This window comes from Mytilus trossulus, chromosome 11 (genome assembly GCF_036588685.1).
Source record: "Mytilus trossulus isolate FHL-02 chromosome 11, PNRI_Mtr1.1.1.hap1, whole genome shotgun sequence".
Lineage (NCBI taxonomy): Eukaryota > Metazoa > Mollusca > Bivalvia > Mytilida > Mytilidae > Mytilus > Mytilus trossulus.
This window is the reverse complement of record NC_086383.1, coordinates 11292031-11318660: the sequence shown is the minus strand read 5'-3', so window position 1 is coordinate 11318660 and position 26630 is coordinate 11292031. Positions and strand designations below refer to the sequence as shown.

Sequence of the window (26630 nt, the reverse complement as noted above, 5' to 3'; positions counted from 1 at the left end):
TTTAATATTGACCTGACAACAATATCGTAACTATATCCCTTCATTATAAGTCTATTTAAACGTATTGTTAGTTTCTGAGGTGAATACTGACATTTTTGTGCTTTATAAGAATATTTCCATAAAATATTGGATGTGAAATACCTGAACGTAAAAGAAGTCTCCATGTTGAGCTGTATTTACGAATGATGTTCTTATACCGATGATAAAATTTAGTAAATGTTTTGACTAGTTTGTGATATCGAAAACTCTGGTGTAATAATTTTTAGTAATACATAAATTTCTCTCGTTAAAATTTAAAACAATGTTACATACACGAGCGAGTCGTACAAGTTGAGATATATTAACACCGTAAGATGGTGACAAGGGAACGTCACCATCTAAAAATGGATAATTAACGATAGGGAATGAGAAATCATCTTTTTTATCATACATTTTAGTATTAAGCTTTCCGTTAATGATATATATATCAAGATCAAGGAATGGGCAGTGGTCATTGTTAGTATTAGCTTTATTCAAAGTAAATTCAACAGGATAAATTTCTTTAGTATACATACTAAAGTCGTCATTATTGAGAGCCAAAATATCATCCTTATATCTAAAAGTATTATTAAATTTGTATATCAGATGTTGTTTTGATGGGTCTTTGCTGATTTTGGTCATAAATTGTAACTCATAGCAATACAAATACAGGTCCGCAATTAGTGGTACACAGTTAGTCCCCATTGGAATTCCGATAACCAGACGATATACGGAATCTCCAAAGCGAACAAAAATGTTATATAGTAAAAATTCAAGGGCAGATATAATTTCAAATCATGTTCAATTGACATAGCTGTTTTGTTTATTGCTACTAAAAATGACCTAAAAGAGTTTGAACATATATATTCACATTCTGTCTTTTTAAATGCCAATTAAATTACGTGTGTAATTTATTTGTTAATGAGAATGTGAGGCAATGTTGTATATAGGGTAGAAAAATCAAAACTTTGAACAGATTAAAACCACCAATATAAGCATGCAATTTAACAAGTACTTCCAACGAGTTTTTGACACTCCAAAAGCAATTAATTCAACTATTTTCGGAGGCCTTATTTGAACAATTTAGTATCAGGTTTTTGATTGTACCAAGTGTACTGGTAAGAAGAATAGATAATTTAGTAGTGGAACAATGGCTTGAAGACGAAATAAATCTATATATGTAAGGTGTTTTGTGTAGTTTCGGAAGCCAATACATAGTTGGGACTTTCATTGTTTTTAGTTCTGCTTGTAAAGCGGTAGCTAAAAGTTTGTTAGTTACAGATGTCGTTACTAAAAATGGAGTCAGTTGGAATGTTGGTGAATTGGTGATTACTTTTTGTAGAACCTCAATGTAAATTTTACGTCAAACAATAATTATATTATTAGCAGCTGTATCGGCCGGGACAAAAACAAATTCCTTGGCTAGTACTTTTAGTTTATGTTTGATACGAGAAATAGGTTTATTGTGGTTATTGTTAAGAGTAAAATGTTCTTTAAAAGGATGAATACGTATAACAACTATGTTCATTACTGAATTAAAAAAGAGTCCAAATATTTTGTGTTAGCTTTTTCCCGTTTTATCCATTTCAGTATATTCAATTATAATCCTTGTACCTTTGATAAATATGTACACCACTGGGTCAATGACACTGCTTGTGGACGTTTTGTGCACAAGGGTATCACCAAGCCAGTAGTCAGCACTTCAATCTTGACATGAATATCAATTATATGGTATTTTTTTTATAATTTTCCTTACTACTTTAGCCGTATTTGGCACATCTTTTTAGAATTTTGATTCCTCAATGCTATTTAACTTTGAACGAGTTATGTTTTATAACTATTTTGATCTGAGTGTCACTGATCAGTCTTGCATAGACGAAATGCGTGTCTGGCGTATTAAATTATAATCCTGGTACCTTTAATAACTATCTACTAAAGCTCGCTAAAAAAAGGAGTGAGCATTAGATCAGTTTACTTCCGTGATGGTTCACTGAATTATTTTTCGATAATTTCTCCACGTTTCGTTTTTTTTAGAATAAACAGCTGCGCCATGAGCGCATGATACGCCCGACGTCTTGTGTGGAAGTTTTATGCAATAATCATAAATAGTTTCTGAGAAAGTTTTAAGCAATAACCATATATTGTTTTTGAGACACGGCGGGACATGTGAAACCCCCAACCCTTTTTATTTTTTTACAAAAAACTAAATATCACTTAAATAAAATTTTGATTCAAAACCAAAAAGTATACAGATCTTTAGATTAATATATAAAAGTGTCTAAAGTTTTAAGCAATAATCATAAATTATTTTTGAGATATGGCCCGACATGTAAAAAAAAACTCCCCTCTTTAACAAAATACTCATTAACTCCAAAATAAAGTTTTGAATCATCACCAAAAAGGTATATAGATCTTTAGATTAATATAACAAAGAAGTGTGTAAAGTTTGAAGCAAAAATCATAAATTGTTTTTGAGATACGGCACAACATGTAAAAAAACCTTCCCCTTTTTTACAAAATACTCAATAACTCAAAAATGAAATTTTGAATCATCACCAAAAAGTATACAGATCTTATCATTAATATAACAAAGACATGAATAAAGTTTTAAGCAATAATCATGAATTGTTTTTGAGATATGGTGCGACATTTAACCCCTCCCCCTTTTTTACAAAATACTCAATAACTCAAAAATAAAATTTTGAATCATCACCAAAAAGTATACAGATATTAAGATTAATATAACTAAGAAGTGTTTAAAGTTTTAATCTTTTTTTCATCAAAAAGTATACAGATCATTTGACCATCATAAGAAACAACTATTTTAAGTTTCATGAAATTTGGATAAGTCGTTCTCAGGTTACGGTGGTACATGTTTACGCCAGACACAGACGGACAGACAGACAGACGGATCATCAGTTTGTTGTTTATTTATGTCTTATAACTGCCTATTGCTCTTCTCTGAAAATGTTGTTTATTTATGTCTTATAACTGCCTATTGCTCTTCTCTGAAAAACTAACACCAAAACAAAAATAATCTAAGCATGCTTGAAATCAATTTCCAAAAAAAAAACTAGTTATAATGAAATAAAGAAGAAGAAATCAACAGACATTTGATCTTCTACTTTGAGACTGCTATTCATATCATTAAGCTGTTAATTTAATACCAATAGATATGTGAGAATATTTTAAAGGAGTAGGTCCGGTAAGGACTCATTTTGGCCTCAAATTTCAGTTTAATCTGACGAAAGATTTTGACCACTTTTTAAACACTTAAGTGTCTATTTCACTTGATTCAATAAGTTTTTGTGAAAGATTTAAACTTATTTAAAAGTCATTAAAAACGATCCGATTCAAGCTCAAATATGAAAAATCTCTCAAATATGCCAAAAAACGTCACTTTTCAGATGGTTTTTGTCAAAAATGAAAGTGGCTGCATCCGTGTTCATCCACCATCTTTATATATGTTATGTTTTATCATAAAATACAACTTACATTTCAATATTTAGGATGAACACGAATGCGGCCACTTTCGTTTTATATGGAAACCGTCTAAATGTAACTAAAATGATAGAATTTTGACGATTTCAGTTATTTAGCATGACTTAATGGTGCTACAACCCGATATATGTGCATTGTATTGTCAAAAACAGCCCATATTTATGTAGCAGAAGCATTCAACTGTCCAATAAGTAACTAAAAGTTTACATTTAAGCAATTTTGTAAAACCGTTATATTTTGGGGCCAAAAAGGGGTCTTACCGGACTTACTCCTTTAGACGTTTCAAAATGAAAATATCTATTTTTAAAGTAAAATCACAAAAATACTGAACCCAGAGGAAAATTCAATCGGAAAGTCCCTAAACCATGACAAATTTAAATGACAAAACACATCAAACAAACGGACAACAACTGTCATATTCCTGACTTGGTACAGTCAATTTCAAATGTAGAAAAAAATCAAATTTGAAACAGTTTGTTTGGCGTAAAAACAAAATTTTTAACCTGGTATCTATGATGATTTTATTTGGTGTAAAGAAGATTTAAATACTTTTCCATATGCATAACATCCCTCTATAAAATAACTAGTATAAAGAACATTTTACATTTTATAAAACTTTTTTTTAAGTAAAAAGGTAAAAATAAGTCATTACCTTCAAATATATAAAAACTTGTATAAGAAATGTATTTTTCAGATAATTTGTTAAAAGGCAGCAGTACCTACAAGATATGTTACTAATTGAAAAATTAACAATACAAAATTTCTTTAAATTAAAACAAATAGTATATACATAGCTGCATTGTGCATATTATTTGCCGTATAACAATTAATTATATAATAATAGCAAGATAATGTATATATATTTGAGAGATAATGAATTAATGAAATGATGAGTTATATAATCCTATAAAATCAAATGATCTAAGTCTTTTCAAGAGTTTTGCATACCTGCCAACCTATGAAAATGTCAATGCAGGTCATGGCCTGTATTGAGGAAAAAAAATATCAGTCATAACACAGATGAACTCTTTAACAGCTGAATTTCAAGTTTTTAGGGGAATTTTTTTATTCAACCATAAGCTTAAGGAGTATATTGTAAAAAATGACAAAAAAAAAGATAAGTAACTTAAATTTGTGGTCAAACAATTTTGAAATAGAAAAAATATTTATGACCTTGAGCTACGGTAATTGCTGTTAATTAACAATGTGTTTGAAACCAAAGCAGTCAAGTTAAGCCATAGGTCACTTAATTTGATAGTTAACACAGCTCCTTGAACTTCTTGATTAGGAAGAATTATAAATTTGCTGGTATTTTATGGAAAAGCACATACAAAGGCTTATGAATCTGGGTGAAAACAGGTCATTTTCCGAATTCACGGCTTATTTGATGACCGGGTATTTAAAAACTCACGGGGATGGTGTGAAATTCTCAGAAATTTGAATGATTCAATTGAACACAGATGATGCCCCTGCTTGTATATAATGATGCATTATTAATTCGTATATTTTAACAAATTTGATTCGTTTAGGGATAGTCACATGTTAAACTATATTTTCGAAGGTAGAGAGAAAACGGCGCATAGCAAAAAGCATATTGACCGGCGAAAAGCATATCGCACGGTTATTTTTAGATTATCTAAAAAACGATATATTTTGTGACGTCATGTAATAAATTTCAGGATATTGTTTAAAGTTTTGATACACATGATATCTGTGATTGATTATTTAATGAAAAAAAACTTCAAATACATAAGATGTAAAAAAAAAAAAAAAAAAGGAAATGAAACAACAACTAATATGTTGTTATTGTCAATAAGACAATGTAATATCTATAAAATTCCAACAAACCTAAATGACGATTTTGATACAAATATGGTCGGAAATTAATAATATAACAAATATAGTCTTTGTATGAGGTCAATACAGGATATATCGACCCATTTCGTATTCGTCCTCAGTCAATATACTTCTTTCAGGTCAATATATCCTTGTATCGACATCATACAGAGGCTATATTTGTATATATATATTTATATATTTGCACCCAAAATCCAACTTAATCAGAGTTGATAAGCATTGAAAAAAAGTGTCATAAAACTTGGTTGAGGAAAACTCAAATTAGCAAACAGAAACCAGTTTTGGCACATACCAATAGACATTCTAGGAAAACCTTAATGCCCGCTAAAAAAAGGAAAGGGCATTATAAAAATTAAAATGATGGCATATAACAAAACAAAGATATGTAGTTACTGAGAAAAATGCAGGGAAAATTTAAAGAGATTTGACAGTCAGACAGACATAAGGGACAGACAGAGGTTAAACAATTTAACCCCCTTTCAGACGAGGAGTATACATTAATTTTACATAGTTAACAGCAATACCCAATGTATCTTGAATTCATATTTAGGATACATTATATGATACCAATTCAAAATAAATATGGAATTTTGGCTTTCCATAGATAACAAGTAATTACAAATCAAGGTAAAATTCAAGGAAATATTTATGTAACAAGTGTAAAGTCTTATCAAAATGACAATATTAAATGCATATTAAATTAGTAAATAATTTGAATAAATTAGTAAATAATTTGAATAAATTAGTAATAAAATTGCATACATCAGTAATAAATTTGCATAGATTAAAAACAAGTTTACATAAATAAGTAATAAATTTGCATTTATAAGTAACAGATTTAAAAAAGATATTAAAATACATTTACATTATTAAAAATTAATAACAAACTATATTTTCTAAATATAAAATAATTACATAGATATACAACAGAACAAATTACATAATATCAAGTCAAACAAAAATCTGAAATTTACTTTTATGATATGATGCAACATTTTCATGTGTTAACAATATAGAGAGAAGAATTAATCATCAACTAAAACCTAACATATATGGTAGGAAATGTATTAATATAAACTAACAGCTTGTTTCTAGATCCTATAAATAATTCACTTGTATTAATGCTAATTTGAGTACATTACTTAATCTGGATTTAATTATTTAAAATTTGTTTACACTAACATATAAATGTATCTATTTTTTTCTGTATTTTATTACCTAAGGCAGTGGCAGATCCATAACTTTTTATAAGGGGGGCCACTGACTGACCTAAGCTCCAGTCAGGCTCCATTGATTCCCTATAGCAAAATTTATTTTCCCTTAAATGGAGGGAGCCCAAGGTCCTTATATTTTAGGGTTAAGGTTCATTTATGGTTATGATTAGGTTGGAGGATGTTCTATGTAAGAGTTAATGCTTGTGTTAGGGCAAGGTACATTATATGGTTTTAGCTAGCTATAAAACCAGGTTCAATCCATCATTTTCTACATTAGAGAATGCCTGTACCAAGTCGGGAATATGACAGTTGTTATTCATTCGTTTGATGTGTTTGGACTTTTGATTTTGCCTTTTGATTTTGGATTTTCCTCGGAGTTCAGTATTTTTGTGTTTTTACTTTTTATATGGGTTACTGTAAGATTTAGGGATAAGTAAAGTTAAGAATTGGTTAATAAGGGTGTGGACCCTTAAAGTAAAATTGGATATAGTATTATATTACATATAAAAGAAATTATGTTATATGAACTGATAATTTTATTGTCCGGTCAATTATTTGCAATTCTAAATTAACTGTTAAAAATAGTATTTGGTGTATGCTAATTGATTACTATTAGTATTATGTTTGTTGGAAAATGAACACACATGTGAGTTAAATATTTCTGATTTCAGGAAATAATGGAAAAACATCATTTTATCAAAATATAAACTGTGAGTTTTATCTTTTTTACATCTATTGTGTTGCAATATTTGCAATAATAAACCATCAAATAATTTCAGAATTTTAAGGTTTTTTGGCAATAATTTCTTTTTAGTGATTTACTAAGATTTCTGTGACATAATCTTTTTATCTAAGATAAACATGGATGAAGAAACCATGTTACTTTGACCTCTGTAAAAACTTCCATGTACAGAAACCAGACAATAAGTTAATGATTCTGGAACCGTCTGATAGGTTACAAATGTCAAACCAAAATAATTAAATTTTTAAATCACAATCTTCAAAATTTGAAGTTTAAGGGTTTATACTGAAATTTTCATATTTTATTTACAAATATCAAGGAAATACTTAGGCCTGGAATATAACTGATATAAATGTGCAGTGTTTTATATTTACTTCATATTTTTACAATCTATACATTCCCTTTAAAAACTAAAGACTTAACAAAAAACATTAATATATGCTACCAACAATTTCAGTAAATGGTCAATTAAAAATAACAAAATGTTAATTATATTTTAAATATAAAATCTGATAATCTAGATTGTTAATATCATCTTGGTGGGTAGTATTATCTGCTGAATGCTGAAACTAAAGATTACTTTTGTAAACAGTATATTTAATAATTATATATATTTATAAAATGACTGATAATAGCCAACCTTAAATAGGGACTCTGTTGGAACGTCACATTAAAAAAACGTATATCTGCTGCAATAATCTTACAGAGCGATGGATCATATAATTATGATACAGTTCCCTACAAAATATCGTGTATAACCAGTTTAAAAGGGTACAACATCACCACAAATAACAATAAAATGAACAAATGTTAGATATTTCAGATAACAGATATTTTTCATCAATATGATCACGATGTCTCGATATATATATGTTCCAGAACAGAACTTATCTAAGTCTATAGTGTGAAAGATTGAATAAACGTTTTCCAATTCACACTGAAAACATGCCATACAGTTTCTACATGTAAACATTATATATGACAATTAAACAGTCACAATTACTAATTCCTATTGCATTGTTATTTATATAATGAAAACTTTACTGACCTCAACAGACTTTTTACTGGGCTTATTCATAAGCCTAGAGCAAGTGTTAAATCAAGAAGACTGTCAAAATAGACTCACATTTGTCTGAGTATGTTCATGTATATTGAAATGTATAGCACCTTTAAAGAACACATTTCACATAATATATCATTCTATTGTATGTACATATTGATTGAAACATCAACATTTCATTGGTTGAGGCTATCCCATGTGACATTGAACAAAACTTAATATTTCCCTTCCACTATCATATTCCCCTGAATACAGACACATTGGACGATACAAAGGGTAAATATACATATTTTTACAGTTGTGTTATTATATTCAAAATTATTTTATACATAAAATTAAACTGACAACAACTTGTTATGAAACAAATCATGAACTTTGACCTATGCTGTTCATCAACTTTTATGTAATGTTGAGGTATAGAATTGAAAGCAACGGATAAATTTTGTTTTGTTAATTTGTTGTTATGTTAAAAAAGTATAGACAGTTAAACATAAAAATTTTCCCCTTGGTTTAGGGTGATTTGAAAATTTCTTCACCAACAAATAATCATATTTTCCTTAGATGAAAAAATTCCACCAACTATATTGTTGAGTACTTCGAATATTCCTTAGTCACATGGTTTAAAATAATTCTACCCATAAGCAGCTGAATTTAAGCAACAAAGTAGTATAATGTAGATTTTGATTATAGCTTTTTCATTTTGACCTTATGTTAATTAATAGAATCCTGGTACTACCACCCTTGTTGTCCTATTTAATCATAGTTTTGAAAACAAAGACAGAAAAACATAATTTCACTCTCAATTTGTACCTGAGTTACAATATTCCTACAATTTGATTGTTGTATTAAATTTTAATATGCACCCTATTTAAAGCTAACATGTTGAAAATCTAACATTAGTATATGAGCTGCCTTAGATAGAAACTGACCTCATTTGAGTGCATGTATAAAATGTACATTGCTTTTGATTTTGATTCCTTTAAGTACATTTCAATAAAAAATGAATTTTGGTTTGATAGGGTTATTCTATTAAGGATGTTCGCTACCCTGTTAAAAAATAACAAGCTTTTTAAAGGACTGTAGCAAATAAGTAAAGAAACTAAAAAAGTAGCAAAAAATGGAGGGTCTGTGTGCTCATTTCCGAGATATTAGCCATTGAAAATTCTGCTGGAAATAATTCTCTCTCAATTGGCACCTTAATTGTTTCAAAAACAATGAAAAAATATCTTTTATAAAATTTTGAAATATTGCCTTTTAAACTATATATAAAGTTATGAAAAGAAAAGTAGGGGTTTGTGGGCAAATTTTTATAATAAAAATACATGGATAAAACCAGAGGATACCAAAAATCTGGCAAAAAATCAAAAAAGAGAGGAGCAAACATCCTTAATTTCATTTCCATCGAGTAACAGATTTTGCAAAAAGATTTTTTCAAACAGAAATACATGTTGGTTCACAGATGTATGATATTCATTTGCATAAGTTTGAATTCTACTTGACACAGCTCATTTCTTGACTAGATAATATTAAGTTATGAATGAAGGACTAAATATGTATTTATTCATCTAGTATGAATTTTCCTGAGGCTGTCTTTGTGTCTGTAGAACTCCACATTGCAATACGCCCATCCCGACTCCCTGCCCCACTGATAATGTATCTGTTTTCTGCACAACACAAAGCCCTGACTGCATCATCGTGAGCCTGAAGACGTTTGACCACTTTTCTTGTTTCTGTATTGATAATATGTATGATACCATCTTTGCTTCCGACCCAAACCTATAAGGAAATATACATTTGTTACTGATACTCATATTTTCCAAAGTTTTGTATAGTTTTAACACAATGTCTTCATATGCATATAAATACATGAATTATCACAGTAAATTTAGACAATATTGTTAAATTTTTTGTTAATGCTTATTACAAAAAAAAATGTATTATTTTACTGGGTGTTTTACAATAGTAACAAATCTGTATGCAGATTTTTCTGATATCACAATAAATAATTTCAGAGTTTTGTCTATTCTTCAAAAATCAGAACAAAAAAGCAGGTAATCATTTCTGAATTTACAATGACTTGTTTTGGTAATTATTTATTTTATTTTAATATCTTCATGGACTCAATTGATTAAGAAATAATTCATAGGGGCTTGAATATATCGTGATTTTACCACGGGTGGGTCCTTTATGACAAATATTTTACCCTGAACAATAGCGATAGCATCGTTTGTTTACATTTCCTTGTTGTGATGATTTTCGGTACACAAGCGTGTATTTTCCCGTAAAATGCTTATATTCTTATGTCATAGTTCTATGACGTCAAGCTCCTGACGTGGGAGTACGATCGGAACAGCCCATGCAATATATTCATATTTTACCACAGGTGTGTACACAAAGCGTTTGAAGGACCTGGACGTCATGTTAGAATTATTAATATATACATTCGTAGATAAAAGTATATGTTTTTATACCTGCTGTTCATTTGTTCATGTTGAATATACATTGCCTTCATAGCATTACAGGTAGATGATAACCAGAGATGACACAAACTAAGCATTAAGTTTCCTGTATTTTCTTACTCAACGTTTTTATTTTTTTCTTCTGAACCCCTATTTACCATAATTAAATCAGGACTGACAAAACGAAAATGCACATAAATTAAACACAAAAAAAAAATAACACTGCTTTATGACATGTATGAATGTTCCTTATTTTTTTTGGCACCAAAGGTCTGTTTTGCATATCAATTTTTAATAACTTAATTGTTTTATGTTCATGATGTTTGAAGATGAAATTTAAATTGGGAGGTTTCTCTTTCCTCCAGGCATAAGCCAGACACAACATTTAGAAAATATTTGAATTTAATGTGTTTCAACCTTTTTTGTTCATTTTGCAATTCTTCTGCTTTGCATGATTCTAGTACTATTTACAAGTGTTATGAAGACAGAACAGTTTTCCTAACATTCCATAAAGTAAACGCCTTGTGCTGTTGATGTATTATATAAAGACCTGTATAAAATAAATGATCTTTTTCCTAAAGTACATTTAGCGTTCTAACAAACCTTGTTTTCCTGTTGTACGATAGAACTTATTCCTTCGCATTTTGGTATATCTATTATTTCTTTTAGTGTCCCTTGTGAACTGTCCCATATCAGTATAATACCAGACCGTCTATAGCCAGCCCATATCTAAAATAAAAAAAAAAAAAAATAGCATTCTTTTAAATTGACTAGGTACTAAATCATTAATGAAAATGCATATTGAAGTACAGCAAAGTACAAAATAATATAAACATAACCTTTCAACATAAACTAATTGTTTGCTTCTTCATACATATATATAAGTTCAGTTTGCACAGTGTTTCCCTGTATGCAATATATATCATACTAAATTTGCTATCACATTCTACAATGAGATGTGAGACAAAGAATTCTTAAGGTCATCTCCAGTTTTAAGGTCCAGTAATAAAAGTCAAAAACATCAAGAATTAAGAGTTAATAAAAATCAGAATGGTAATGAGGAAAATTGAAAATGAAGACAACAACCCAATCAAGGTGCAAAAAACAATCAAAGCTTCATCAAAAAACTACCATGACCAAAAACTTTAATCTGAAACTCCCACTTTCATTTTTTATGTTCAATGGACCGTGAAATTGGGGTCAAAAGTCTAATTTGGCTTTAAAATTAGAAAGATCATACCATAAGCAACAAGTGTACTAATTTGCAAGTTGATAGGACTTCAGCTTCATCATGTTCATCAAAAACTACCTTGACCAAAAACTTTAACCTGAAACTCCCACTTTCATTTTCTATATTCATTGGACTGTGAAATTGGAGTCAAAAGTGTAGTTTGGCTTTAAAATTCCAAAGATCATATCATAAGCAACAAGTGTACTAAGTTTCAAGTTGATTGGACTTCAGCTTCATCAAAAACTACCTTTTTTTACCAAAAACTTTAACCTGAAACTCCCACTTTTCTATGTTCAATGGACCATGAAATTGGGGTCAAAAGTCTAATTTGGCTTTAAATTCGAAAGATCATATCATAAGCAACAAGTGTACTAACTTATAAGTTGATTGGACTTCAGCTTCATCAAAAACTACCTGGACCAAAAACTTTAACCTGAAACACCCTCATTAGTTTTCTATGTCCAATGGACCATGAAATTAGGGTCAAAAGTATAATTTGGCTTTAAAAATTAGAAAGATCCTAGCATAAGCAACAAGTGTACCAAGTTATAAGTTGATTGGACTTCAGCGTCATCAAAAACTACATTGACCAAAAACTTTAACCTGAAGCAGGACAAACGAACGAACGGAGGGACGGAAGAACGAACGAAAGGAGCCACAGACCAGAAAACATAATGCCCCTCTGCTATCGTAGGTGGGGCATAAAAAAGAGAAAATTATTAACATACAATATTGGCCTGTAATCTTATTTGTCCACTTATTTAACGTTTTGTAAATGGTATTTCCTAATTTATTGGACAAACAAAAGAACTAGACTTGAGGATAAGAATTTTGGTAAGAATTTGGTGGATGGCATTACTGAAAACACTTTTGATTACAGTAGCAAAAAGTAAAATCACAAAAATATCTAACACAGAGGAATTTCAAAATGTAAAGTCCCCATTCAAATGATTGATCTGAAGGCGAAAGTTTTGAAAAATTACAATAACAATAACCAAGGGAGGTTATAACCAACTTGCATTTGACCTCAGGTCATATAATCCCACCTTATTAATCTTGGCTATAAGTTAAAATTACCTCTCCACTTTCACTGATATGGAAACTATCAATTTCTGGAGATACTTCACCAGCCTTGACAGCTTTACTCTGAACAATAAGTGGATATTTCTGTAACAGATTCCCACTCAAGTCAATCCTGTACACAGCAACCTTGGTTCCTAAAATCGCAATATTTATCACTATTTATCATCCAAACAGAATATATCTACAGGAATCTGTGTAATTTTCATAGCCAAGGACTTGGTAACCTTATTGGATAATTATGATGACAGGATATTGCTATTCAAATTCATCTGTTAAACAGATATTTTGAATTTGAGAACATGATGTTGGATTTTAATTAACACCTTAATACATGTTATACATGTTGTCCCAGTGCCTGTAGTGTATGCCCTTATATTTTTACAGATGATGTTTTTTTCTTTTGTGGATAGTTGTCTCATTGGCAATCATACCAAGTCTTCTTTTTTACATAGTAATCTATATTACCAACTAAAATCTTAAAAAGAGAATCAGCTAATATCAAGTGTCATCTTGTTGTTTTTTTATAACTAGATATACTACATTTTTATTTGCTTCTCTTAAACTGCAATAATGAATGCACACAGTTATTTTGGAATTTACAATATTCTCCATTCATTTAAATTTGCCTTATGATGAACCACATACCACACCATAAGAAACCATTATAGAATTTGAGTCTTCTCAGATCTTTGATTTTCTCCCGACATTTTTCTACGACTGTAATTGTCTGAACATCCCACTTCAGAATGTCACCATCTGCACTAGCTGTGTATACATATCTAAAAATATATATATAAACATCAATATGCTGGATGAGTATAAATACCTACTTTAAAAAAAAATTAACTGTTATGCTGTGGTAAAATGCCTCATGTGGTATAACAGAGGAAGTAAATTGGATGAATAATAGCCAACGATAAATTTTACAAGGTGATGGATCCTATAAATATGATACAGTACACTACAAATATATTATAAGGGAAGTTAGACTTGCACATCTAAACATAAATATATGAACTGTGTCAGATGAAAATCGACCTTATGCAAGTACATGTCAAAAAGCACTTTATGCTCTTTACAAGAAGATACAAAATATCTCACTTCCGATTGATCTACAGATAAAATTATTTGATGCTTTGGTGGTTCCTATTTTGACCTATTCCTCGGAAATATGGGGGTTTGAAAATAAAAATAATACTGAAAAGTTACATCTACAGTTTTGTAAGCGCACTTTGGGTGTGCGATCATCTACGCCAAATTTTATGGTATATGGGGAACTTGGAAGATTTCCGCTTGAACTGCAGATCAAGTTAAAAATGGTATGTTTTTGGCACAAGCTAGCAACAAATGATAAAAAACTATCGGGTAAACTTTATAAGTTACTTTGGTACATGCATGAGCATGAAGGTTGTAATTTTAAGTGGTTTAACTATGTAAAATCTGTGTTTAATGATTGTGGCTTTTGTGAACTATATAATTTTCCGGAGCAAGTTGATTATAATTATATTAAAATTAATGTAAGGCAGCGTCTCCAGGACCAGTTTATTCAAAAATGGTTCTCAGATATAAACAATTCATCAAGGGGGGAATTTTATCTACACTTTAAAGAAGAGTTTTGCTTGGAACCATATCTGTTAAAATTAAGGCGGGGTCATAGGGTAAACATATGTAAATTAAGGGTATGTAATACAAAGTTTCCCATCGAAACAGGAAGATGGAGAAATGTACCACGAAATGAGAGGATTTGTCCACTTTGTAAAGCTGGTCTTGGAGATGTATACCACTATATATGTAAATGTACCAACTATGAAGTTAAGGATTTAAGGGGGAAGTTCATACCTCCATATTATTTAAAATATCCAAATGAAAAAAAAGTACTTGGCATGCTTAAATATAGTAATAGTAATGTGCTGTCTAAGCTGTCAATTTTTATTCAAAAGGTAGAAAAGATGCTTGTCTAATTTAAAACTGTAATAAACACAAACTTATTGTTGAAGATGTATAATTTAAAAATGTATTATGTTTGTATGATGAACTATGTTGTAATTAATATTGTGTATATAAATATGCTCCTGTTACGCAGTCTTCTGCGGCTGAGTTTTCTCTAATAAACTATCAGAAACTATCATGTCCATGGCCATATATCAGACTTTTTTTTTTTTTTAAACACTTAAATATGAAATAAAAGACAAATTTGGGTCTGTTTTCTAGGTTGTTTTTAACAATTCCATTTTCAAATAGTAACAGACTTTGCATAAAGATATTTTCTATTCAACATTTATTGACAGATTTTATTTTAATTGATATTCTCTGTACTTTTGTAGTACAAGCAAAATCATCAAATTTTTCATATCATGCAAGCAGTAATATATGTTACCTCCAAAGGTAAATCATTTAAAATTGAAACACAACATAAGCATAGTTATGTTCTTTCACCAAACTTAAAATAACATATTAAGAATCCCCAACAAATAATCTGAGTTACTTCCCTTTTCATTTCATCATCAACAATAAAAAAGCAAACAACTTAATCAGTATGAATTTCAAGATATACTTATAAATACATGATAGAAAGTTACTTCCTCTTACCTGCCATCATTAACAACAACAATACTGACGACTGAGTCAGCATGGTCAGTCAGTGGAGCTCTGTTACATCTCAGAGTCTGTACATCAATGATGTAGATATAATAAGATCCTGCCCAAATCTGTCTCCCACCAACATCAGCAAGACACATCTACAATAAAATAATAAATTTTACTTTTGAGATATTCAAAAATTAGTTGCATGGAGGTGATGGATGATGGTTGAGGGGGGATAGGACCTTTATTGGGACTCTGGGATCAGGTGTTTTTAAGCTCAGGATTTCGGGATTGACCTTTTCGGGACCCGGGAATTCTTTTTTTCAAATTTCGGGACCTCAGGATTTCGTGTTTTTAAGCCCGGGATTTCGGGATTTCATGTTTTTAAGCACGGGATTTCGGGATCAGCACCCCTCCTATCCCCCTCATGGTTGCCACTTTTTTAAGACAAAGACAATAAATCCTTAAATTTAAAGTTTACTAAATTCTTCGGATAATGCAACAAGGGTCTTTTTTAGCTTTTTATGCTGTACAGGTTTTGTTAATTTTTTAACGTTGTGCAGTGACCAATAAATGTTTATTGTTTATCTATTTCTATTGAAAGTAATGAAAAAGCAAGAGAGTTATGAACGTGGCTGGTTCCAGGACAAATTATTTGAACGCTGGATATTCTATACTCCCTCCCAGGAGTCGATCAGTAATTGGTAGATTTTTTTAACAGGTATGCCTTTAATTGTTAATTTCTATGTTGTTTGGTCTCTGGTGGACAATACACCTTATTGCTAATCCTGCTGATCCCTGAATTGGTCTTGCTCGAAATGTTTACATCATACAACAATCACTTTTTCATTGTGGCATCAGATATTTTGTATTATGACGTAAAACAATTACGGGAACCTGTGTGTTGTCCAGGAATCGCAGACAAATAGCGATAAAGTGTATTGTCTTATTAGCAATCATATCACACCTTATATTTGACAAAGGTATTTACCACAGCAGTCTTTGTCTGTATAAAGTGTGATTCTAAGTTCCACGCCATTGCATCAAATATTTTGATTTTTCCATCTCCCATACCACACCAGAGTCTTGGTAAAACATGCTGTTGGGGATCTGAAAAATAAAAAATATAAAGAACTGATTAAAAACCCATCAAAGATAAAAGGCTTATAATCTTGTACACTGTATATGCATTTTGTCTATATAAGACATGTAGGAGTCATCAATGACGCTAGAATTTAGATTTGCTCAAAATGTTTTAGTTTCAGAGATATAAGGCAAACACTACATTTCCCCCCATGACTGCCATCTTGTTTGATTGGCAGAGTTATCTGATACATATTTTTAAACAAGAAGATTTTTGAAAAAGTCAATGGACAACAATGAAGAAGACTAATGATTACAACAGACCATGTACCCTATGTGATAAGAACAGCTCACTTGGCCCTTTTTACCCGGTGATTGAAATAAAGGGCTGCCCTTTAGCGCATGATCAGCCCATTGCTCTTTTAACTTGTCTTTTATGCTTTAAATGAATTTATATGATCAACTAGAAAGAGTGTGCGCCCTGTCAAATACCCCCCCCCCCCACCCCACCCAAATAATAAATAACAAGAATGTGTCCATAGTACACTGATGCCCCACTCGCACTTTCATTTTCTATGTTCAGTGGACCGTGAAATTGGGGTCAAAACTTTAATTTGGAATTAAAATTAGAAATATCATATCATGGGGAACATGTGTACTAAGTTTAAAGTTGATTGGACTTCAACTTCATCAAAAATTACCTTGACCAAAAACTTTAACCTGAATTTCACACTATAATTTTCTCTATGTTCAGTGAACCTTCAATTGGGGTCAAAACTATAATTTGGCATTAAAATTAGAAAGATCATATCATGGGGAACATGTGTACTAAGTTTCAAGTTAATTGGACTTCAACTTCATCAAAAACTACCTTGACCAAAAATTTAAACCTGAAGCGGGACAGATGGATGGACGAACGGACGAACAGACTAATGGACGCACAGACCAGAAAACATAATGCCCCCCCTACTAACGTAGGTGGGGCATAAAAACCCATCAAAGATAAAATGCTTATAATCTTGTACACTGTATATGCATTTTGTCTATATAAGACATGTAGGACTCATCAATGACGCTAGAATTTAGATTTGCTCAAAATGTTTTAGTTTCAGAGATATAAGCCAAACACTGCATTTTCCACCAATGAATGCCATCTTGTTTGATTGGCAGCGTTATCTGATACATTTTTTTAAACAAGAAGATTTTTGTAAAAGTTTATGAACAACAATGAAGAAGACTGATGATGACAACGGACCATGTACCCTTTGTGATTGATGATCATTGGTGATTGAAAAATTGGTCTCTCAGGAAATAAATTAATCCCTTGCAAATGACATTCAGATTTTTCACTTTAAGTCACATACAAACAAATACAAACCTTTATGTACATGTATGATGAACTTGTAGCAGTTTTTTTGAGAGTCATTGAAGTGAAATTTAGTGAATGTTTCCTGTACAATTTAGTTTTTACATCCTTTCTCCAGACGTATAATGCTAAGGTACTTACCACCAGGAGTGTACAATAATGATTGGACAGTTTGTCTGAGACTTTCTCCAGAACAAGGGTCAATCCTATTGACCAATGTCTCGAGTGTTTCTCGTGGAAGTTCATGTCTTTTCTCCTTCATGTAACGTGTGTAAAAACAGAGTTCTGTTACAGCCTGCATAGGGTTGTCATGGTGAGTTGTATCTTGGTCCTGAGAACTGAAACAAAATATATTGTGTTAATCATGCAATAACTACAATTATTTTGTTGTTTTTTTTTATTGATAAACATTTTGTTGCCAGTGTAGCAAATACAACCTACAAATTTACTACACTAGCATCTGCCATTTTTTATTCAACTTCTCACAAGAATGATCACTCTACCGATTCTAAAGTATGAAACAATTTGCTTGATCCTGCATACAGATGATGTCAGAATTTGTATTTTCCAGCACCTGGTCTAATTCACCTCCCTTTGTAAGTCACTTTTAGTACTTTCCATGAGTGACTACTACATATTTTTTAATGGTTACAAGATTTGCCCAGACCTTACCTTGTATTTTAAAAATACAAAAAAATCAAGCTTAACATTTTTAGTGCTTGTATTCAAAAACTTAGTCTTTAAAACAAAATAAATCTAAAAATAATCAATATCTTTTTACAATTACTTTTACATAATGTTTGCCTTTGAAAAAATAAAAAAAATAAGTTGACATTTCAGAATGAATGCTGAAAAATTGCAGTTCCTCCTAAAATATCTTTAAATAACCCATATATATGTATATCATTCCCTACCATGACATTAAATGTCAAAGAAATAGAGATCCAATGATCTAAAACATACCTTTTCAGGAAAGCATCAACCAGTTGTACATTATTGGCAGCTTTGTTGGCAGCCATGATGTCCTTGGTTCCCATAGAAACGACCTTACCAGCCCATAATTCTTGTAGCAGTATAAACCAATGATCTCTTTCGTCCTTCAACCAGGCAGTGAACTTTGCATCATCTTGAAAACAAATTTTGACTTAAGTTGAAACATAAAGCATTGGTTGAACATGTTTACAGAACTGTCCCAGGATAGGGGAGGGTTAGGATCCCACTAATATGTTTAACTCACCACATGCTTTATGCATGTACCTGTCCTAAGTAATTCAGTGGTTGTGGTTTGTTGATGTCTTACATTTTTATTTCTCGTTTATTCTTTTGTACATGAATTAGGCCATTAGTTTTTTTCAGTTGAATTGTTTTACATTTGTCATTTGGGGGACTTTAATAGCTGACTATGTCGTATGGGCTGTGCTCATTGTTGAAGCTGTAGAGTAACCTATAGTTGTTAATTTCTGTGTCATTTGGTCTCTTGTGGAGAGTTGTCTCATTGCATTGGCTATCATTCCACATCCTCTTTTTTACATTAAATGTAACAATTGATTTTTTTTTAACTTGAACTTTTCATTCTTGTTCTGATTTTATTTTGTTTAACATTCTTTATTTTCATCTTTTGAATAGTGTTAAACAAACAACAAACCTTTTTTGTGAATCCTCAGCACATCAATTGTTTTAAAGAAAGACTTAAGTTGTTTCTGTTCAATCAGGATAATATCTCTAATCTTTGTTACTTCTGTACACTCCATTGAACCATCCTTCATGAACAATAACCTGAAAATAATAACAATGCAATTGGAGTACAGTGTTTAGAAATGGCAATAAAATTGATAATGGAAATTTGGGAATGTCAAACAGACAACAACCTGACCAGAGCAGATAACAGTCAAAGGTCACCATTCAATGCGTCTTCAATCCAGGATGAAAATCACACACCCAAGGTGGGCCCCAGCTGTCACCTCAATAAAAATGTGTACTAGTTCAGTGAAAATGACCGTTAAACTTAACTCCAAAACACATAAAGGAACTAAATGAACTGAAATTGTTTAACATCTAACCCCTTTTTTTATTGATTTCGTATTTACATTGAGTCATAGTTCAAATTTATTTCTTCAGTGTATGTCCATTTGTGTTAATTTGTCTTTTGATTGAGTTAAGCCATTTCAATTGATATTTTATAGTGGGTCTTTCTATGTTGTGATGGTACACTATTGTTTCAGATAAGAGTGAAGTAAAACTCAGTTTAAAAGAGTTTAATTAGGTCTATTGAAACTACAGGTGAATGGATAAATAAGGCTCTAAAATGGGCTTTAATGTCTGCGCTCAAAATATCCCCTAGTAGTTTTAAATGTTTGCACCCATAATTACACAAAATGAGTATTTCTTCAGTAGATAATTATAGATTATCTTAGATCATATCAAAGAGATTGATTTTCCTGCTTGAGCCGGTATAGCGAAAGTGAGAAAAGCAATTGAGTTGAGATGACCAATGATAATCTTGATTTGTTCATTGTAATTTTGCCTATGATGACTGATGTTTACATGGAAAACAACATGTACACCCTTATTTTATAGCCTTAATTTTGTTAACTCTACTGTGCTCAGAAAGGATTTTTTTTGTCAGAAGATCCAAAAAAATAATTCAAAAAATATTGATAACATGAAATATATATTACCTTTTATTGGTAAGTACAATCCTACCAGACCCCACATCAGTTTTACAGAGTAGAGACAACTTTAGCACATATTCTTCATGATCTAAAATGGATTCCTCCACCCTTAAACAATGCTCCAGATTCTCTTGATAACAATGATTAAATGTCTCAAATGTTCCAATGTCTACTTTATCATCTAAAATTATATAATAAATGATTAAATGTCTCAAATGTTCCAATGTCCACTTTATCATCTAAAATTATATAATAAATGATTAAATGTCTCAAATGTTCCAATGTCCACTTTATCATCTAAAATTATATAATAAATGATTAAATGTCTCAAATGTTCCAATGTCAACTTTATCATCTAAAATTATATAATAAATGATTAAATGTCTCAAATGTTCCAATGTCCACTTTATCGTCTAAAATTATATAATAAATGATTAAATGTCTCAAATGTTCCAATGTCAACTTTATCATCTAAAATTATATAATAAATGATTAAATGTCTCAAATGTTCCAATGTCCACTTTATCATCTAAAATCATATAATAAATGATTAAATGTCTCAAATGTTCCAATGTCCACTTTATCATCTAAAATTATACAATAAATGATTAAATGTCTCAAATTAGTGGAAGATATTAGCAGGCAAAATTGAGGGAATTGTGCAAATGATGATACAAGCTTGAAAATTACCACAAAGCATCATTATTATATACTTTAAAAGAAACAACTGCTGGCCATTAAGAAAAAAACATTTTTTTCAAGGAGGCCACCGCCGTTTTCTAAAATGGCTGTTTTTTTCAGTTTGAAAATACTGATTTTTTCTTGAAAACTGTTCGTTTTCATTCTTTCAGTGAAAAGCAGCTGTCAGGTTTGGTAGCTACCTTTCTTACATGTGAATAATTCACTAGACATGAGTATTTGACACATACAGGGTTTGCGCATGCGCGAAAATGTAACAAAATTCATTAATTTTTTTTAACAATTTACTATAAAATAAGTGATTTGGGATTTTAAATGATATTATGATTTGGTTTGATAAATTTTTTTAAGGTTACGACTCGCATGATTAAACAATTTTGCGCATGCGCAAACTATTTAAAGACAAAATGAGTGATTTTTGTTGTGCAATTCCATGGAAAACTGGTATAAATCGTCGTTCATCTCATTACTCTAAAAAGCAAGTAAGTGTACAATTGTAATATCTATGATGCCACTGTTTAAGAACAAGCCCATTCAGTCGCAATGCTCAGGTATTTGATGGACAGGACGGAAAATGTGGTTGATACGAGAAAAACATCAATAGTAATGGCAGATCAGCCACTTTTGGTAATGGATATTCAGTTGGAATTGCCTGATTTGTACAGAGAAGTCATGTGAGGTGGATTTCACATTGAAATGACTTGCTATAAAATTATGGGTGATATATTACGTGAAAGTAGATGGACATATGTCCTCACTAAAACCATTATTGCAACACCTAGAGCGGCATATTATTGTATGTATGTTAAAATGTACCTGGGACTAGACAAGCGCATCAGATAACTCTATGTGTTTTAGCTTGAATGGTATATATCGGCTTAAGAAAGCTAAACAGAAATTATAATCATGTCATGACTCTGTGACTTTCAATGATTTGATAGACTGGTGTAAAAAAATATATAGTCATCTCAACCAAAGTTCAAGTCCTGGCGTTCAATCATAAAATAATAAATTCTTGTGAATTTGGTAGCATACTCATTTCATAAGTCAGATGTTGTTCAAACAGTCCATATAAAGCATGATACTGTATTCATTTAGGTCTTAATTGTATACAATATTCCCGATCGCTACCAACCTTTTCCGAGATATGGCTTCTCTTTTTCTATGTCACCCACAGGTGGCAATTGATTTTGAAAATGATAATTTCACTGTAAAATATTTTTCTTATAACACAATTGATAAGACAAAAAAAATAAATAATTCAATTGTAAAGGGCGATGTGTTGTCATAGGTTTAACCGAAGATCTCATTTAGACGTAATGATGGTAGCTAGACCAGAAGTCAGTAGACTATCAGATGAATTTGCAAGATCTAGTGGATTGAGGCATTCTATAATAGATGAACGACTCAATGAACACAAAAGGATTTCTTTAAAAAGACCAAAGGCAAACAATTTGAAGCAATTCAAAACGAAGAAGAACCGGTTTAATATAATCAGATCAAAAAGAACAACTTCCTATTATGTCGGTTAACTAAAACTGTGAATGTTTTTGTAAAAAACAAAGCTAGAGAACCTTAGATTTCTTTTCTAGACTTTTACTTCTTGTTGCAGTGGACAAATTGATTTGGAATATTTCTTAATCCTTAAGGACAAACTGCTTCCCCGTTTTTGTCTTTGGATGTCATTTTAAACAGTGGTATTAAATCGGTGCAAATGGATAAACTTGAAACATTTTGCAATTTGCAGATCCAAATTCTGACGCATTACACGTTGATAGAGCAGCAATGGTTAATTCCAGGCCACCTTGTAGGGCAACAATATTTAATGATTTTGCAATTGTGTCATACGGCCTTAAATAAAATCTTGCATCAATAATTATTCAAGAGACGACATTGTGTTAGATTCACTAAATAAATCATTGAACGGCTAGATGTGAGAAGACAAAAGTTGAGTTCTGGAGTAGTTTTCTCTATAAAGATGACTACGAAACAAAATTTTTCAAGTGTCTTACCGACAGAAATGCTTCTGTAGAGACTAATAAGGATACCTTCCAGCTACCCCTTGGTAAACATGGAGAAGCAGATACACGAATATTTGTCCATGTTCGGCATGATTAGGAAAATTGTTGTGAGACGGTAATTTAAGGTAGCACCGACACAGATGTAGTAGTATAAAGAATTGCAGCACTCCAAAAAAATATGGTGGAACAAACTGTAAATAGGTTTTGGCAGGAATGAAGACTTTTGATGGCTTCCTGTCCGTGAAATATCAAATGCATTTGGTTCTCATGTAGCTACTCTTCCTTTCATTCATATATTCAGTGAATGTGACACTAAGGGAATAGGTCAGTTTGGATTACATGGGAAGTATTTCAACATGTAAGGGACATACTTTTTTCTTTGCTGAGGTAAAAAGACACACACATGGACATAAAAGAAGCATGTGTTTGCATGATGTATGACAGAACAGGCACGATGTAAATTTTACACAGGAAGCAGCGGCATTGTGATGTAGTTTCGCCTACAAGAGGTTTTTTTCGGAGCACATCCAAAGAGCAGAGTATCCAGGAGGATAAGTTTGGGCTTGGCCTGATTTTAGTACCAATTAATGAACACTGGGGTTGCATGAAAAAGAAAAAAAATCGATTACAGTTGGGTACCAAAAAGAACTTCTACGGCTGCCGTTAAAGTTGCATCCTCCTGTCGGGATCTTTTGAAATGAGGAGGCGAAAAATCCAGTTGTGTTGGTGACTGTAAATGCTACCGTTCTGTCCTTCCTTGTACGAGTTTTGTTATTGGCTACTGTCTGTCAGATAATTATAAGATAACGAACCTGTCTTTCTAACACAACTAGGCATGTAATCTTAACAAAGAATGTGATATCACTTGTTTAGTGGTTGAAAATTATAAAAAAAATACATTTTAAAAAATGTGGCCGCCATTTTGAAACAGGAAATCACTCTTTTTTGTTATTTATGTGTTGTTTTTCGTACTTTAGGAACTGTAATTTACGCTTGATAAAAACTTACATTGGGTTATACCTATAAAACATCTTTCAAAGATTTACAACTGGATATGACGCCATTTGCAAAATAATCGGTGGTCATCTTGAAAAAATGAAAATATTTTATGGCCAGCACCTAATTTCTTTTAATTATCATTTAGTTCACTTTTATACCAAAATTCTTGCTTGTATTTAATGCATGTGTTATCACTTGTTAAGTTGATGAAAATTATTAAAATATTTTCTACGTTTTTGCCTCTAATTTGGAACCGGAAACCACTATTTTTCTTCATTTATGTGTTGTTTTGTCGTACTACTAAGGAGCTGTTTTTAACGTTTAATCATTGGATTATGCATAACACATCTTTCAAGGATTAAAATCCCTTGTAAAATTGCAAGAAAATAAAAAAAATAGAAATTTTTGACTCGTTTGCCGACATTTTTAAACCGGAAGTCACCTTAAGTTTCATTAATGTAATGTCTAGTCGTTATCTATGAACTGTCATTTGATTTTTATCAAATCTAACAATGTATTTTACATATAACACACCATTAAAAGGATTAACAAATAAAGGCTAATTTGTTATGACGCCATTTTCAAAATGTGTGGTGGCCATCTTGAAAAAATGATTTTTTTTTCTGGCCAGCAGCGGATTTTTTATAAGTATCATTTAGTTAACCTTTATACCAAATTTCATGCTTGTATCATGATTTGCACAATTATGTCCATAATATCTCCTACTAAATGTTCCAATGTCCACTTTATCATCTAAAATTATATAATAAATGATTAAATGTCTCAAATGTTCCAATGTCAACTTTATCATCTAAAATTATATAATAAATGATTAATGTCTCAAATGTTCCAATGTCAACTTTATCATCTAAAATTATATAATAAATGATTAAATGTCTCAAATGTTGCAATGTCCACTTTATCGTCTAAAATTATATAATAAATGATAAAATGTCTCAAATGTTCCAATGTTAACTTTATCATCTAAAATTATATAATAAATAATAAAATGTCTCAAATGTTCCAATGTCCACTTTATTGTCTAAAATTATATAATAAATGATTAAATGTCTCAAATGTTCCAATGTCAACTTTATCGTCTAAAATTATACAATAAATGATTAAATGTCTCAAATGTTCCAATGTCCACTTTATCGTCTAAAATTATATAATAAATGATTAAATGTCTCAAATGTTCCAATGTCAACTTTATCGTCTAAAATTATATAATAAATGATTAAATGTCTCAAATGTTCCAATGTCCACTTTATCATCTAAAATCATATAATAAATGATTAAATGTCTCAAATGTTCCAATGTCCACTTTATCATCTAAAATTATAAAATAAATGATTAAATGTCTCAAATGTTCCAATGTCAACTTTATCATGTAAAATTATACAATAAATGATTAAATGTCTCAAATGTTCCAATGTCCACTTTATCGTCTAAAATTATACAATAAATGATTAAATGTCTCAAATGTTCCAATGTCCACTTTATCATCTAAAATTATAAAATAAATGATTAAATGTCTCAAATGTTCCAATGTCCACTTTATCGTCTAAAATTATATAATAAATGATTAAATGTCTCAAATGTTCCAATGTCCACTTTATCGTCTAAAATTAAATAATAAATGATTAAATGTCTCAAATGTTCCAATGTCAACTTTATCATCTAAAATTATATAATAAATGATTAAATGTCTCAAATGTTCCAATGTCAACTTTATCATCTAAAATTATATAATAAATGATTAAATGTCTCAAATGTTCCAATGTCAACTTTATCGTCTAAAATTATATAATAAATGATTAAATGTCTCAAATGTTCCAATGTCCACTTTATCATCTAAAATCATATAATAAATGATTAAATGTCTCAAATGTTCCAATGTCCACTTTATCATCTAAAATTATATAATAAATGATTAAATGTCTCAAATGTTCCAATGTCAACTTTATCATGTAAAATTATACAATAAATGATTAAATGTCTCAAATGTTCCAATGTCCACTTTATCGTCTAAAATTATACAA

General features: G+C 30.7%; 1 protein-coding gene across 1 annotated transcript in view; it reads right to left on the bottom strand.

Moving 5' to 3' along the window:
• Positions 1-8879: 8879 nt before the first annotated feature.
• LOC134690728 (DENN domain-containing protein 3-like) overlaps positions 8880-26630 on the bottom strand; it is an 81451-nt gene continuing 63700 nt past the window's right edge. Inside the window, exons 17-26 of the mRNA XM_063550763.1 lie at positions 20876-21050; positions 19843-19973; positions 19161-19323; positions 18339-18535; positions 16740-16858; positions 15755-15903; positions 13811-13944; positions 13160-13299; positions 11455-11580; positions 8880-10168 (exon numbers count right to left, since the gene is read on the bottom strand). Coding sequence (XP_063406833.1) covers positions 9950-10168; positions 11455-11580; positions 13160-13299; positions 13811-13944; positions 15755-15903; positions 16740-16858; positions 18339-18535; positions 19161-19323; positions 19843-19973; positions 20876-21050 — 1553 coding nt within the window. The 3' untranslated portion in view covers positions 8880-9949. The remainder of the gene's footprint in view (positions 10169-11454; positions 11581-13159; positions 13300-13810; positions 13945-15754; positions 15904-16739; positions 16859-18338; positions 18536-19160; positions 19324-19842; positions 19974-20875; positions 21051-26630) is intronic.